Source organism: Mesoplodon mirus, assembly GCF_964341445.2.
Source record: "Mesoplodon mirus genome assembly, chromosome: X".
Lineage (NCBI taxonomy): Eukaryota > Metazoa > Chordata > Mammalia > Artiodactyla > Ziphiidae > Mesoplodon > Mesoplodon mirus.
This window is the reverse complement of record NC_138981.1, coordinates 53,086,515-53,104,200: the sequence shown is the minus strand read 5'-3', so window position 1 is coordinate 53,104,200 and position 17,686 is coordinate 53,086,515. Positions and strand designations below refer to the sequence as shown.

At 43.3% G+C, this 17,686-nt stretch overlaps 1 protein-coding gene across 1 annotated transcript; it reads right to left on the bottom strand.

The window, feature by feature from the left end:
• Positions 1-2,201: 2,201 nt before the first annotated feature.
• On the bottom strand, positions 2,202-15,863 carry LOC309796787 (zinc finger C4H2 domain-containing protein-like). Its single transcript, XM_082610130.1, has 4 exons — positions 15,696-15,863; positions 13,930-14,102; positions 12,899-13,061; positions 2,202-3,649 (listed from the first exon to the last, which is right to left on the bottom strand). The coding sequence occupies exons 1-4, from the start codon at positions 15,849-15,851 to the stop codon at positions 3,536-3,538; spliced, it is 606 nt and encodes a 201-aa protein (XP_082466256.1). The 5' UTR covers positions 15,852-15,863; the 3' UTR covers positions 2,202-3,535.
• Between the last annotated feature and the right edge of the window lie 1,823 nt (positions 15,864-17,686).

Below are 17,686 nucleotides of genomic sequence, written 5' to 3'. Positions count from 1 at the left end.
TTTTTACAGCATCTTACCAATATAACAGATAACTTCCCTTACACTCCTCCTCCTCCTTCATCTCTCTCTCTTTCACCTGCCTCGTCTTCGTCTTTTACTCTGTTTTGTTCCTTCTCTTCCTTTCTTTAGTCTCCTCTAACCAGGTCTCAGACTTATCTGAAGAACTGCTCTTAGGCAGAAGAAACACAGGCTTTAAAGGCAGACACACCTAGCTTTGCCTCCTGGCTTTGCCCCTTCCTAGTTGTTTGTTGGGCAAGCATTTTACCCTTTTTGAGCCTCAGTTTTATCATCTGTAAAAATAGACACGCATAATGCCTTCCTTGTAAGGTTGTTTTTGGATGATGCGGTAGGTTGTCTGCAAATACGACCAAGAATTGCCCCCACCTCTGGCATACATGCAGCTCCTCCCATCAAGAGGCGGAGTCTCTTTTCCCCACTCCTTAAATCTGGGCTGGCTCTGTGACTTGCTTTGACCAATAGAGTGCAGCAGCAGTTGTGCTGTATGACTTCTGGTCTTATGCCACAAAAGGCCTTGCAGCTTTTGTTTTCACCCTCTGGGAAGACTGCTGCCACATAAAAAAAAATGTCTCACTACTCTACTTGGAGAGAGAGGCCCAATGGAGAAAGAAAGGCCCTGGAGAGTAAAATACTACAAAGGGAGGTGGGAGGCCCAGCCAGCCCACAGCTGTTTCAGCCACCACAGCTGAGGTATCAGACAAGTGAGAGCACACATCTTGGGTCCTTCAGCCCCAGCCAAGCTGTCTGAGGAAACACCACATGGAACAGAAATAAGCCATTCCCAGCAAGTCCTGCTCAAATTGCAGAATCACGAGCAGATAAACCGTGACTGTTTTAAGCCACTAAGGTTTTGGGTGGTTTGTTTCACAACAGATAGCTGAACCGGAAAAATTAAATGAGACAGTAGGACCCCACCCAGTGGCTGCCAGGTATAGGTGCTCAACATTTGATTGTTCCCTTCCCATTCAGAGGTGTTCCCTGGGAAACAGCTGACCTGGCTAGTTGTGCTGCAACTGAATTGACAGATCTGACCTCCAGTGTGCCAAAGATGCAGAGCAATGACCACTTCTCCTATACTTTACAGGGACCTGCTGAGAGCTATACAGGTTAAGGTGTACTCCAAGTTACACAGCTGAGTGTCCTCCCTTTGCCCAGAGTGCGTCTAGGCCACCTTAAAAGCAGGCTCGTAGCTGAACAACATCTGGGGTGGTAGAGTAATGTCAGCTAAGACAAATAGTGTTTCTTTTGACCGCTCATCCAATCAACCTGGTGCCAGAGGCACAAGGGGTAGAAGTACTTACTATATGCCTGGCACTGAGTGCTTACTATATGCCTGGCATTGCTCACAACAGTGCCAGAAGTAGGTACTGTTATTTTCCCCATTTTTCCAGATGAGGACACTGAAGCACAGAGAAGTTGGGTTTCTGGAAAGCACTGGGACAGTTTAATGCACAGGATATCAATTAGGGAGCCCTTGGGATCCACACTTGTAGAAGAAAAAGGAAGAGAAGGAGGCAGGATTGGACAGAGGGAGCTATTGAACTGCAACTCAGTCTTAATGGAAACCACAGTCCACCCATGGGGAGCTCTGAAGCTGGGATGACCCTTCGGAGTTTTTCCCTATTGTATCCTCATAGGGGAACAGGCCTTTACATTCCTGCATCAGTCAATGAATTCCTAGTCTCTGATTTCTAGTTCAGAGTTATTTCACCTACTCCTGTGATCAAGCCATCCCCAAAGGGAGAAAAGCTTAAAAAAGTGATCATGGAGAAAACGTAGGAAAAAAACGGACTCTGGTACCAGACAAATCTGTGTTCAAATCCTGAACCTTCTCTTACTAGCTGTCTGTTTAACTCTGTACAAGTTATTTAACTTCTCTGAGCTTCAGTTTACATTTTTGGAAAAGGGCAATAAGAATACTTAGCTTGAAAGGTTGTTCTGAAAATCAAATACAATCATCTATATAAAGCATCTTACATAGAGACTTGACACAGAGTAGTCACTGCATACGTGGAAATTATTATAAAAATAGGGTAAATTATTATGCGGCGGTGTGCCTGGTTTTCTCACTTGTAGGGAGGAGTGAATAAGAGTAAAGAAGAGCTACCCAGAAGGGGAAAGGGCATTACATCTTTTCTGTTACCTGGTACTTGTAGGCACTGAGTCAGCATTTACTCCAATGAACAAATGTTTATTTAAAAGGATTTGTACAGACAGAACGCTCTTATTTTCAAAGAGCAGAGGAACCTTTTATATATTATGAACACACGGACAACTGTGGCAACTTAAAACTACAGCTAAGAAAGGAAGGAAAAATATCCCCCCTCCCCAGCCAGGAGCTAACACTTTTTCAGTCAGCCAGCCCCCATCCCTGTCCCTTAAGTTTGAGAGTGACTTGACTAGAGATGTGGCTTTGGAGGAGGGAAGAGCTGTAGGGCTTGGGGAGCCTGGTGCCTTTTATTTTGAGAGGGAAATCCACCTGCACAATCCACAGGAAAAGGGGTGGCCAAAAGCTGACCTGAGCTGACGCTGCCTTAGAGAAGAGAGACTGGAGTAGAAGTCCCACCTACCTGCATGTGTAACGTGATTGGCATTCACTTGAATCTCAACCCACTACTCTGACCTCTAAGATATACCATTTGAGTAAGTGCCAGAGAAATGGTTTTGGATAAAAGGCAACACAAATGTCAGCCTGGGGCCTCTCCAGCCTAAGGCAGCCCCGATAGCAGAGCCCTCAGACCAATGACCTAGGCAACGAGTTAGGCGGGACTTGTGGAGTGGGTCTGGCTCCCTGATTTCACTGTGGGGAACATCTGCTACTGATTTTCAAAAGCTAGGGTTTATTATGGGAGAAAAGCCCACAGATTTTAGGATCCCCAGACACATAGCCTGGTACCTGAGAACTTTAGTATATCTGGGAAACTGCCAGGTGGTGGGGTGGTGAGCTCAATAATAAAAGCCAGGCCTCCCAAATGAATATGAAAAGGAGAGCTTGTCCAAGCTACCTCCGGGCCTTGAAGATGAGATGAGGTTGCGGGTGGGGGAGATAAATGCACCAAGCCTATTGAAACGTCCAGCAAGAAGACTGTTGTCCCTTCAGAGCCTAAGGCAAAAGTACAGGGAGGGGGCACACTGGAGCCTTCACCTGAAACAATATATGGGCCTCTTCAGGCCCTCAGACCTTAGGCCCCAGGCCTCAGGCACAAGAGACAGGGAATCACATCTGGGACTTCCGCCTTTCCCTTAGCTCCAAACAAGGGCAGGGGTTGAAATGTGGGTGAGAGAGAAGGGATCTTCAGACACAACTGTCATTAGCACCTGAACCACATCTCTTCCTAAACCAGAAACTCCAAGAGCAAAAAGAAATAAGAGAAAAGTGAGAGAGGGGTTGTGCTTCCATCACATTAAATAGGAGACTTTGTAGAGGTGGGGAAGGGTTGTTTCACATGGAGACATCAATCACTCTGGCCAAGGGGAGGGGTTATGAGCAGCAGAGCTCTAAGTGTTCTCCTTCTTTTCATTCATCCTGCTTCCGTTTTGGCTTTTTGGGGTTCCTGGACCGACTCTTGGCTTTGCACAGAGGGCATATAGGTGCATTCCGGTGAATTTGTTGGTGACATGACAAGCAGGCCTGGTGGGGGGCACAAGACAAAGCAAGTTAGTGGTCAGATTCTTCTAGGCCATGGCTCATCTTTCCCAGGGGCCCCCACAAGCAATTGCGATTTCCCAACAGGAAGGAGCAAGACCTATGTAGTGAGTCCCAAGTAGCGAGATCTGTGCTGGATATAAGGGATGCAAAGGATATAAGGGAGTGAGAGTCAAAGAGGGGTACTGAGGAAAAATATCCAAAATTTGGTAATAAGGCAAAATGTGAATTGCATATTCATTAAGCATTATACTGGAGCATGGTCTAACAGGCTCACTCAAGGATTATTTAATTCTCTAGGACAGGTATCAATAAACTTTTTCTGTAAAGGCCAAGATAGTAAATATTTTGGACTTTCTTTTCAGGTCATATGATTTTAGTTGCAACTACTCAGCTCTAACTGCCTTACATAAAAGAAGCTATAGACTTCCGGGTAAGATGGCGGAAGAGTAAGACGCGGAGATCACCTTCCTCCCCACGGATACACCAGAAATACAGCTACACGTGGAACAACTCCTACAGAACACCTACTGAACGCTGGCAGAAGACCCCAGACCTCCCAAAAGGCAAGAAACTCCCCACGTACCTGGGTAGGGCAAAGCAGAGAGATCCCCACACAGAGGATCGGTGCCGAGCGGCACTCACCAGCCCGAGAGGCTTGTCTGCTCGCCCGCCGGGGCGCGCAGCGCTGGAAGCTGAGGCTCGGGCTTCGGTCAGAGCGCAGGGAGAGGACTGGGGCTGGTGACGAGAACTCAGCCTGAAGGGGGCTAATGTGCCACAGCTAGCCGGGAGGGAGTCCGGGAAAACTCTGGAGCTGCCGAAGAGGCAAGAGACTTTTTCTTCCCTCTTGGTTTCCTGGTGCGCGAGGAGAGTGGATTAAGAGCGCTGCTTAAAAGGGCTCCACAGACGGGCGCGAGTCGCGACTGAAAGCGCGGAGCCCAGAGACAGGCGTGGGACGCTGGGGCTGCTGCTGCCACCGCCAAGAAGCCTGTGTGCGAGCGCAGGTCACTGCCCACACCGCCCTTCCGGGAGCCTGTGCAGCCCGCCACTGCTGGGGTCCCGGGATCCAGGGGCGGCTTCCCTGGGAGAACGCACGGCGCGCCTCGGGCTGGTGCAACGTCACGCCGACCTTTGCCGCTGCAGGCTCGCCCCGCACTCCGTGCCCCTCCCTCCCGCCCGGCCTGAGTGAGCCAGAGTCCCCGAAGAGGCTGCTCCTTTAACCCTGTCCTGCCTGAGCGAAGAACAGACGCCCTCCGGCGACCTACACGCAGAGGCGGGGCCAAATCCAAAGCTGAGACCCAGGAGCTGTGAGAACAAAGAAGAGAAAGGGAAACCTCTCCCAGCAGCCTCAGAAGCAGCGGATTAAAGCTCCACAATCAACTTGATGTACCCTGCATCTGTGGAATACATGAATAGACAACACATCATCCCAAATTGAGGATCCCGGAGTCAGTGCTGTGCCTCTGAGGTGGGAGAGCCAACTTCAGGACACTGGTCCACAAGAGACCTCCCAGCTCCACATAATATCAAACGGCAAAAATCTTCCAGAGATCTCCATCTCAACACCAGCACCCAGCTTCACTCAACGACCAACAAGCTACAGTGCTGGACACCCTAAGCCAAACAACTAGCAAGACATGAACACAACGCCACCCATTAGCAGAGAGGTGGCCTAAACTCATAAAAAGTCTGCAGACACCCCAAAACACACCACCAGACGTGGACCTGCCCACCAGAAAGACAAGATCCAGCCTCATCCACCAGAACACAGGCACTAGTCCCCTCCACCAGGAAGCCTACACAACCCACTAAACCAACCTTAGCCACTGGGGTCAGACACCAAAAACAACGGGAACTACGAACCTGCAGCCTGCAAAAAGGAGACCCCAAACACAGTAACATAAGCAAAATGAGAAGACAGAAAAACACACAGCAGGAGAAGGAGCAAGATAAAAACCCACCAGACCTAACAAATGAAGAGGTAATAGGCAGTCTACCTGAAAAAGAATTCAGAATAATGATGGTAAAGATGATCCAAGATTCTATTTCCCAGATCCAAAATCTTGGAAATAGAATAGACAAAATGCAAGAAACAGTTAACAAGGACCTAGAAGAACTAAAGATGAATCAAGCATCGATTAAAAACACAATACATGAAATAAAAAATACTCTAGATGGGATCAATAGCAGAATAACTGAGGCAGAAGAACGGATAAGTGAGGTGGAAGATAAAATAGTGGAAATAACTGCTGCAGAGCAAAATAAAGAAAAAAGAATGAAACGAACAGAGGACAGTCTCAGAGACCTCTGGGACAACATTAAACGCACCAACATTCGAATTATAGGGGTTCCAGAAGAAGAAGAGAAAAAGAAAGGGACTGAGAAAATATTTGAAGAGATTATAGTTGAAAACGTCCCTAATATGGGAAAGGAAATAGTTAATCAAGTCCAGGAGGCACAGAGAGTCCCACACAGAATAAATCCAAGGAGAAATACGCCAAGACACATATTAATCAAACTGTCAAAAATTAAACACAAAGAAATCATATTAAAAGCAGCAAAGCAAAAACAACAAATAACACACAAGGGAATCCCCATCAGGATAACAGCTGATCTCTCAGCAGAAACTCTACAAGCCAGAAGGGAGTGGCAGGACATAATTAAAGTGATGAAGGAGAAAAACCTGCAACCAAGATTACTCTACCCAGCAAGGATCTCATTCAGATTTGATGGAGAAATTAAAACGTTTACAGACAAGCAAAAGCTGAGAGAGTTCAGCACCACCAAACCAGCTTTACAACAAATGCTAAAGGAATTTCTCTAGGCAAGAAACACAACAGAAGTAAAAGACCTACAATAAGGAACCCAAAACAATTAAGAAAATGGGAACAGGAACATACATATCAATAATTACCTTAAATATAAATGGACTAAATGCTCCCACCAAAAGACACAGATTGGCTGAATGGATACAAAAACAAGACCCATATATATGCTGTCTAGAAGAGACCCACTTCAGACCTAGAGACACATACAGACTGAAAGTAAGGGGATGGAAAAAGATATTCCATGCAAATGGAAACCAAAAGAAAGCTGGAGTAGCAATTCTCATATCAGACAAAATAGACTTTAAAATAAAGACTACTAGAAGAGACAAAGAAGGACACTACATAATGATCAAGGGATCGATCCAAGAAGAAGATATAACAATTGTAAATATTTATTCACCAAACATAGGAGCACCTCAATACATAAGGCAAATACTAACAGCCATAAAAGGAGAAATTGACAGTAACACACTCATAGTAGGGGACTTTAACACCCCACTTTCACCAATGGACAGATCATCCAAAATGAAAATAAATAAGGAAACACAAGCTTTAAATGATACATTAAACAAGATGGACTTAATTGATATTTATAGGACATTCCATCCAAAATTAACAGAATACACATTTTTCTCAAGTGCTCATGGAACATTCTCCAGGATAGATCATATCTTGGGTCACAAATCAAGCCTTGGTAAATTTAAGAAAATTGAAATTGTATCAAGTATCTTTTCCGACCACAATGCTATGAGACTAGATATCAATTACAGGAAAAGATCTGTAAAAAATACAAACACATGGAGGCTAAACAGTACACTACTTAATAACGAAGTGATCACTGAAGAAATCAAAGAGGAAATTAAAAAATACCTAGAGACAAATGACAATGGAGACACGACGACCCAAAACCTATGGGATGCAGCAAAAGCAGTTCTAAGAGGGAAGTTTATAGCAATACAATCCCACCTTAAGAAACAGGAAACATCTCGAATAAACAACCTAACCTTGCACCTAAAGCAATTAGAGAAAGAAGAACAAAAACATCCCAAAGTTAGCAGAAGGAAAGAAATCATAAAAATCAGATCAGAAATAAATGAAAAAAAAATGAAGGAAACGATAGCAAAGATCAATAAAACTAAAAGCTGGTTCTTTGAGAAGATAAACAAAATTGATAAACCATTAGCCAGACTCATCAAGAAAAAAAGGGAGAAGACTCAAATCAATAGAATTAGAATTGAAAAAGGAGAAGTAACAACTGACACTGCAGAAATACAAAAGATCATGAGAGATTACTATAAGCAACTCTATGCCAATAAAATGGACAACCTGGAAGAAATGGACAAATTCTTAGAAATGCACAACCTGCCAAGACTGAATCAGGAAGAAATAGAAAATATGAATAGACCAACCACAAGCACTGAAATTAAAACTGTGATAAAAAATCTTCCAGCAAACAAAAGCCCAGGACCAGATGGCTTCACAGGCGAATTCTATCAAGCATTTAGAGAAGAGCTAACACCTATCCTTCTGAAACTCTTCCAAAATATAACAGAGGGAGGAACACTCCCAAACTCATTCTACGAGGCCACCATCACCTTGATACCCAAACCAGACAAGGATGTCACAAAGAAAGAAAACTACAGGCCAATATCACTGATGAACATAGATGCAAAAATCCTCAACAAAATACTAGCAAACAGAATCCAACAGCACATTAAAAGGATCATACACCATGATCAAGTGGGGTTTATTCCAGGAATGCAAGGATTCTTCAATATACGCAAATCAATCAACGTGATACACCATATTAACAAATTGAAGGAGAAAAACCATATGATCTTCTCAATAGATGCAGAGAAAGCTTTCGACAAAATTCAACACCCATTTATGATAAAAACCCTGCAGAAAGTAGGCATAGAGGGAACTTTCCTCAACATAATAAAGGCCATATATGACAAACCCACAGCCAGCATCGTCCTCAATGGTGAAAAACTGAAACCATTTCCACTAAGATCAGGAACAAGACAAGGTTGCCCACTCTCACCACTCTTATTCAACATAGTTTTGGAAGTTTTAGCCACAGCAATCAGAGAAGAAAAGGAAATAAAAGGAATCCAAATCGGAAAAGAAGAAGTAAAGCTGTCACTGTTTGCAGATGACATGATACTATACATAGAGAATCCTAAAGATGCTACCAGAAAACTACTAGAGCTAATCAATGAATTTGGTAAAGTTGCAGGATACAAAATTAATGCACAGAAATCTCTGGCATTCCTATATACTAATGATGAAAAATCTGAAAGTGAAATCAAGGAAACACTCCCATTTACCATTGCAACAAAAAGAATAAAATATCTAGGAATAAACCTACCTAAGGAGACAAAAGACCTGTATGCAGAAAATTATAAGACACTGATGAAAGAAATTAAAGATGATACAAATAGATGGAGAGATATACCATGTTCTTGGATTGGAAGAATCAACATTGTGAAAATGACTCTACTACTCAAAGCAATCTACAGATTCAATGCAATCCCTATCAAACTACCACTGGCATTTTTCACAGAACTAGAACAAAAAATTGCACAATTTGTATGGAAACACAAAAGACCCCGAATAGCCAAAGCAATCTTGAGAACGAAAAATGGAGCTGGAGGAATCAGGCTCCCTGACTTCAGACTATACTACAAAGCCACAGTAATCAAGACAGTATGGTACTGGCACAAAAACAGAAAGATAGATCAATGGAACAGGATAGAAAGCCCAGAGATAAACCCACGGACATATGGTCACCTTATCTTTGATAAAGGAGGCAGGAATGTACAGTGGAGAAAGGACAGTCTCTTCAATAAGTGGTGCTGGGAAAACTGGACAGGGACATGTAAAAGTATGAGATTAGATCACTCCCTAACACCATACACAAAAATAAGCTCAAAATGGATTAAAGACCTAAATGTAAGGCCAGACACTATCAAACTCTTAGAGGAAAACATAGGCAGAACACTCTATGACATAAATCACAGCAAGATCCTTTTTGACCCACCTCCTAGAGAAATGGAAATAAGGACAAAAATAAACACATGGGACCTAATGAAACTTCAAAGCTTTTGCACAGCAAAGGAAACCATAAACAAGACGAAAAGACAACCCTCAGAATGGGAGAAAATATTTGCAAATGAAGCAACTGACAAAGGATTAATCTCCAAAATTCATAAGCAGCTCATGCAGCTCAATAACAAAAAAACAAACAACCCAATCCAAAAATGGGCAGAAGACCTAAATAGACATTTCTCCACAGAAGATATACAGACTGCCAACAAACACATGAAAGGATGCTCAACATCTTTACTCATTAGAGAAATGCAAATCAAAACTACAATGAGATATCATCTCACACCAGTCAGAATGGCCATCATCAAAAAATCTAGAAACAATAAATGCTGGAGAGGGTGTGGAAAAAAGGGAACACTCTTGCACTGCTGGTGGGAATGTGAATTGGTACAGCCACTATGGAGAACGGTATGGAGGTTCCTTAAAAAACTACAAATAGAACTACCATATGACCCAGCAATCCCACTACTGGGCATATACCCTGAGAAAACAATAATTCAAAAAGAGACATGTACCAAAATGTTCATAGCAGCCCTATTTACAATAGCCCGGAGATGGAAACAACCTAAGTGTCCATCATCGGATGAATGGATAAAGAAGATGTGGCACATATATACAATGGAATATTACTCAGCCATAAAAAGAAATGAAATTGAGCTATTTGTAATGAGGTGGATAGACCTAGAGTCTGTCATACAGAGTGAAGTAAGTCAGAAAGAGAAAGACAAATACTGTATGCTAACACATATATATGGAATTTAAGAAAAAAAAATGTCATGAAGAACCTAGGGGTAAAACAGGAATAAAGACACAGACCTACTAGAGAATGGACTTGAGGATATGGGGAGGGGGAAGGGTAAGATGTGACAAAGTGAAAGAGCGGCATGGACATATATACACTACCAAACATAAGGTAGATAGCTAGTGGGAAGCAGCCGCATAGCACAGGGAGATCAGCTTGGTGCTTTGTGACCGCCTGGAGGGGTGGGATAGGGAGGGTGGGAGGGAGACGCAAAAGGGAGGGGATATGGAAACATATGTATATGTATAACTGATTAAATTTTTTATAAGGCAAAAAATTTAAAAATAAATAAATAAAAAAAGAAGCTATAGACAATACATAAACAAGCAGGCATGTGTGTGGGCCAATAAAACTTTATTTACAAAAACGGGGAGCAGGTCACACTTGGCCTATGGGTTCTGGTTTGCTGACCCTTGCTCTAGGAGACTGTCTCTTTGTTTGACTATTTACTACTTATTTAAAAAATTGAAGTAGAGTTGTTATAAAATGTTGTGTTAGCTTCTGGTATACAGCAAAATGATATAGATGATAGATAGATAGATAGTTAGATATTCTTTTCTGTTATGGTTTATTACAGGATATTGAATATAGTTCCCTGTGCTATACAGTAGGACATTGTTGTTTATCTATTTTATACACAGTAGTCTGTATCTGCTAATCCCAAAAGCCTAATTTACCCCTGTCCCACCCCCTTTCCCCTTTGGTAACCATAAGTTTGTTTTCTATGTCTGTGAGTCTGGTTCTGTCTTGTAAATAAGTTCATTTGTATCATATTTTATATTTCACATATAAATGATATCATATGGTATTTGTCTTGCTCGGTCTGACTTACTTCACTTAGTATGATAATCTCTAGGTCCATCCATGTTGCTGCAAATGGCATTATTTCATTCTTTTATATGGCTGAGTAGTATTCCATTGTATATATGTACCACATCATCTTTTCTGTTCATCGGTCAATGGACATTTAGGTTGCTTCCATGTCTTGGCTATTGTAAATAGTACTGCTATGAACATTGGGGTGCATGTATCTTTTTGAATTAGAGTTTTCCCTAGATATATGCCTAGGAGTGGGATTGCAGGATCATATGGTAACTCAAATTTTAGTCTTTTAAGGAACTTCCATACTGTTCTCCATAGTGGCTGCACCGATTTACATTCCTACCAACGGTGTAGGAGGGTTCCCTTTTCTCCACACCCTCTCCAGCATTTGTTATTTGTAGAATTTTTAATGATGGCCATTCTGACTGGTGTGAGGTGATACCTCATTGTAGTTTTGATTTGCATTTCTCCAACAATTAGTGATGCTGAGCATCTGTTCATGTGCCTATTGGCCATCTGTATGTCTTCTTTGGAGAAATGTCTATTGAGGTCCTCTGCCCATTCTTTGATGGGATTGTTTGTTTTTGTGTTATTGAGTTGTATGAGCTGTGTTTATATTTTGGGAATTAAGTCCTTGTTGGTCGCATCATTTGCAAATATTTCCTCCCATTCCGTAGGTTGGCTTTTCATTTTTGTTTATGGTTTCCTTTGCTGGGCAAAAGCTTATAAGTTTGAATAGGTCCCATTTGTTTACTTTTGCTTTTATTTCTATTGCCTTGGGAGACTGACCTAAGAAAACACTGGTACAATTTATGTCAGAGAATGTTTTGCCTGGGTTCTCTTCTAGGAGTTGTATGGTATCATGTCTTACATTTAAGTCTTGAAGCTGTTTTGAGCTTACTTCTGAGTATGGTGTGAAGGAGTGTTCTAACTTCATTGATTTGCATCTGTCCAGCTTTCCCAATACCACTTGCTGAAGAGACTGTCTTGTCTCCATTGTATATTCTTGCCTCCTTTGTTGAAGATTAATTGAACGTAGGTGAGTGGGTTTATTTCTGGGCTCTCTATTCTGTTCCACTGACTATAAATACTTTTCCATTAAATAGTATACTATTTGACTATTTACTATTGATCAGGGCCCAGATGCTGTGACTTAATGTTGATAAGGCACAAAAGGTTTTTGCCCAGTAGAGATGCAAATTATTTTTGTTACAAAGAAAAGGTAATCACAAAGATTGCAGTTTTATTTTCCTGTAGGACATTAACCAGTTCTGGATTTAACATTGCAAACTTATTTTGGCATTCCTTTCCTTTCTTGACTATATAATTATCTGTCCCTCTAATGCTTCTGGAACCAGCTTTGTAATGCTGCTGGCTCCGTCGTTAATGACACAGGTTCACTATATATTTGTCTGAGTCACGTTTCTAACGTTCTGAAAATTATACTTTAGCAGAGCCTGCCAATCTCCCTGCATTCTAACCTCTCTGAGAATATGAGGCAACAAGACCTCTACTACAGCACACATACACACCACCCCTTCCTCTGTGTCCCAAGTGAAGGCTGTTTTAGGAAGACCCCAAATAAGTAAGGCCAAAGCCCCAGACCCAACCTTCCATGGGGCTGCTTGAAGATACCTTGCTTCCTCCACAGTCCATACCCAGCTCACTCACCTTCATAGGTGGGGGCTGCTGCCTGAAGGTTGCTGTCTGCCGAGTGTCCTGCTTCCTAGCCACTTGGAGTTGTTGGGCGGCAGCGGCTGCGGCGGCCAAGGATTCAGGGATCGGGGGCTCCTGCGGCTCCGTCTGCCACTCTGCTTTCTGCTTCTCAAAGTAACTTTGGAGATGAGAGACATTAGCTGGATCATTCTGAAAGCAAGGAGAACCTTGCCCCTCTTAAGGACTCCATGCTACAGAACGAAGGGGGTTGGGTTGTGGCTCACTGTAGGAAGTTCCTGCACTCTCTCCAGCACAAGGCTCTTCTCCCTGGGTACCAGGCCCCCTGTGTGTTGGGAAGGGTACTCCTCCTGCTCCTTGGCTCTGACAGGCCCAGAAAAATAAAATAAAATCCCAAGGCTAGCCAAGTCCTCAAAGGACATTTTTCTACCCTCCATCCCATGTTTCTTTGCAGTATTCCTATTAAGTGTCCTCAGGCCTCTGCTGGCATACCTCTAGGAATAAGAAGCTCACCACTTCCACAGGCAGCCTGCTCTACCTTAAGGAACTATGTTCCCTTGTATCCCTTCTATTGAACTGAGCTCTGTATCTCTGTAAAGTAAGCTTAGTTCTTAACTCTGGGTCTTAAGATAAAGTTCCAGGCTAGCCCCTGGAGGCCATGAAAGCTCGCCCTTTTGTGTTTTCAAGGTTTCTGGACACCCCTTCTAGACCTTGACTTGGGAGGTGACCTCTTAAGAGTCACAGACGCATACACACACTAAGAGTCATAGACATAGTCTGGTATTGTCAAAATTGCACAAGGAACTTTAAAAGCCATCTAGTAATTCTAGTCTAATCATGTAACAGCCCAACACAGAGACTTACCCAAGGTCATGCAATGAGTCGGTCGCTGACAGGCCTGGGTCTAGGACTGGGTACCCTGACTTTCAGACCAGGCTTTATGTGTGTATATATACGTGTGTGTATATATACATGTGTGTGTGTGTGTGTGTGGTGTATGTTGCAGGGACAGGAGGCAGGCAGCTTACTCCAAGGAGAGCTTCTCCTCCTCTTCACATAGGTCAGGGAGCCTCTGCAGGCCCAGAGTCATGCGCAGGGCATCCACATGTTCCTTCAGTGGCTTATACTCATCATGTAGCCGCCGGGTCGACTCTAGCAGCTTGTTTAGGTCATTCTCAGACTGTTTGATGGTGTTTTCCATCTGGAACACAGAGTGAGGCAAGCACAGAGAAAAGACTCCAAGATTCTCAGCGAGGCTGTACAGCTGAGTGGATAATAGCACAGGCTCCAGAGCCAAACCAATCTGTGATCAAGTCCTCAACCCACTATATTCTATGTGACTCTTGTCAAGCCTCAGTTTTTTCATCTGTATAATGGTGGTAACAATCATACCTACCTCGTATAATCTTGGTGAAGATTCAATGATTGAATTCATATAAGTGCTCAGTACAGGGGCTAACACAGAGTAAAGGCTCAATTAGTGGTAGTTATTATTCAAATATAGCATCTTAGAGCTGGAATGGCCCTTAGAGCTCACGTAGTGCACCCTACCACCATTTTACAGATCAGAGAATTGAGACTCAGAGAGAAGAATTAACTTCCTCAGAGAAATGCTTCCTAGGAGCAAAGTCTACATAAAGACTCAGGGCTTCCGCCTCCCAGGCCGGTGGCTTTTCTCCTAAATCAGTGGTTCCCAAAATGCAGTTACCAGCTCAGCAGCATCAGCATCAACTGGGAACTCATTAGGAATGTAAATTCTCAGGTACCACCCCAGATATAAGCAATCAGAAATTCTGGGGTGAAGTCCAACAATGTGTGTTTTAACAGGCCCTCTAGGTGACTCATGAGGCATGTTCAAGCTGGAGATCCACTGGCCCAGATTTTCAGCACCTCTGTGACTAATACCTTGTTTCTTTCTCTATCCTTAGTTAGCTGGCAGCAGAACTGCCAACTCCTCATGAGACCCTCATATCCTGTGATCTTGTGACACAGAAAATCCCAGGTAACTACTGTCCAAATTGCATTCATATTTCCTTTAAGAACCTAGGCTTGGCAATATCAGGAAGTAGATATTGCCACAGAAGTGAGTTTCCCAAGAATAGAAACTTAGCTCCTTCAAACGTGATTTAAAAAAAAAATCTCATTATCATAGGCTCTAAGGGTTGGTAAGGGCCTTACAGGTCAGCAACTCCAACCTCCCTCTTGGTGAAGGAATCACCAATACTGCAGCCCAGACAGGTGATCATTCAGACTCTGCTTTAATAACTCTAAAAAGTGGGGGACTTATCATCATAGCAGGCAGTTCATTCCCCACATTCCAAAGTACTTCAAAAGAGAGACTGTAATGAGGGAGCCCCAGTTGGGTAGGCTGGCAGAGGTGGTTTGTTTGGCTTAGTTGGAAGCTTCGGAGCCCTAAATGTAAGTTAGATCCCCAAGGCATCTGACTACTCTGCTTTTCCCCAAGGCTAGCTCTCAACTCCTAGACTCCCAGAATGAGAGCACATCAGTGCTGAATGAGACCTCAGAGGTGACTGAATCCCTCTCATGGTACAAAAAAGGAAAATGAGGCCTTGAGAAAAGAAGGAACTTGTCCACTGATATACAGCCGATCAGTGACAGAGCCAGGGATGGATCTCAGAACTCCTCGATTCTTCCATTTCAACATAGCCTGATGCCTACTCCCCCAAGTTGGCCACAGCCACATCTCAAGGAGAGTCCACAGCACTCACTACTGCCTATTCCTCCTCAAAGGGCCCAGAAATAGGCTTCAGGCAGCCAGCCAAATACCACATACCACATTGATATCAGCGTGGATCAGTCGGAGTTCCTCCACGTGGGCCATCTTCTCCTGTAGCAGGAGGTCCATCTCCTGCTTGTATTCCTTCAGGTGCCTCTCCTCTGATTCAAGGGCCTCAAACTCAGCCTTCAAATGGGTCTTGATCTTTTCCATCTGCAGGGTCTTGTTCCTGCCATTCCCCCAAAGGAGGAAACAGACCAGCAGGAGAAGGCAGGAAAAGGGAAATGGAGTACAGAGTTAGGCCGTGAGCCAGGGCTAACTGGTTAAGCCATCTTTCTAAGCTTCCCTCTCTTCAGGCAGAGGCAGCCTGAAGCCATCCCCACAAAGGCAGGAGATTCTTTCTTCTAAGATAAAAGCTCAGTGTGTCCCGAACGGGGATGATTTTGTTCCTTGATGGAGCATTTGCAAACGTGGGGCAGGTTTTAGCTGTTAGATTGATTCAAGGGAGAGCACTACTGGCATTTAGTGGATATGGGCCAGAAATGCTAAACAGCCTCTCAATGCACAGGAAAGTCCCACATCACAAATAACTCCCACCCAAGATGCCAACCATGACCTCTTGAGAAACTCTAGAGCAGCACTATCCAATAAATTTTCTACAATGATGGAAATTTTCTGTATCTATGCTTTCTAATACAGTAGGCACATGAAGCTACTGAACATTCAAAATGTGGCTAGTGCAACCGAGGAACTGAATTTTGAATTTTATTTAATTTTAATCAATTGATTAAAATTAAGTTTAAACAGCCACATGGGGATAATGGCTCTCATATTGGACCACACAGCTCTATAGGGTCCCCTCATCAGTTCCAGAAGAGGCAGGAGATGGGAAGATCTGCAGCTCATTTCTTTTCCTAGAAAACATAAAACCTATTTCTGGTTGTTAAATCCCAATTGCATACCCTCTGGCTCAGTAATCCCACACCTAGCAATTTATTCTAAGGAAATAAGTCAGGGAAGCAAAATGTTAATACACAGGGATATGCTTTCTGGTCTATGGGCAAAATTGGAATATTTGGCAACCACTAAAAGGAATCATTATGAAGACTTGTGACATGGAAAATGTTGAAGATGCTCCATGAAAAAGGTATATACACTAGGATTGCAATTTCAAAATACACATGCATGTGACTAAACAAAAGGAATTGGCAAGAGTACAGTTTCAAGGACTTTTGAGACCACTGAAGCCTGCCTAAGTGAAAGAGCCACAAAACTTTGGGAGGAAGCCCCTCTAGGGCACACTGTTGCCCTCCCACTCACTCTCTACTATCTGGTTCTCAGGTTCTGTCTAGCCATCATCCATTACTCAGATTAGGCAGCTCCTTTATTCTGCCTCAGTAGCTGGCTTTCTCCTCTGCCCCAACCCATCCCATGGTTACTCTTGCTCCACACCCTGGCCTCTGGCCTCTGACCACAGCCTGCTTCTGTGTTCATTCTCTCTCCTTTCTTCAGCATTGCCTGTGGCTCCTGCCTCAAGAGGTGGCCCTCAATGGCACAGAGCCACAGAAAGAATTATGTTAGGTGGGTAGGATGAGAGGCGAATTTTTTCTTTCAATATTCAAAAATCTCTTTTCAAGTTATTATATTGCTTTTACCTTAGAAAAGGTTAAAAGGATGGGTGTTATTATCCCATCTGTAAAGAAGGAAATTGGGAGTTCAGGATGGTAAGTTGCAGTAAATGGGATGTTGGGATTTGAACCCAGGGCTCTCTAACACCACCCACTACTACACACTGCCTGACTGGGGTTACCCAGACTAAGGGGCATAAACATACTGAGGGTTCTCGGTATACCTGTTTGACTGCCTTGAAGAGGGATGATAGTGATTTCTACTGGTCAGTTAATCCACTACTTAGAGCCCCCTCCCATCTAGACTTCTATTCTCTTCCTCTAGATTGCATACAGAGCAGTCTAAACTTCACCTATCCCTTCACCTATCCTTTACAGATGGGAAAACTGAGGTTCAGAGTGATATAGTGTCTCACCCTG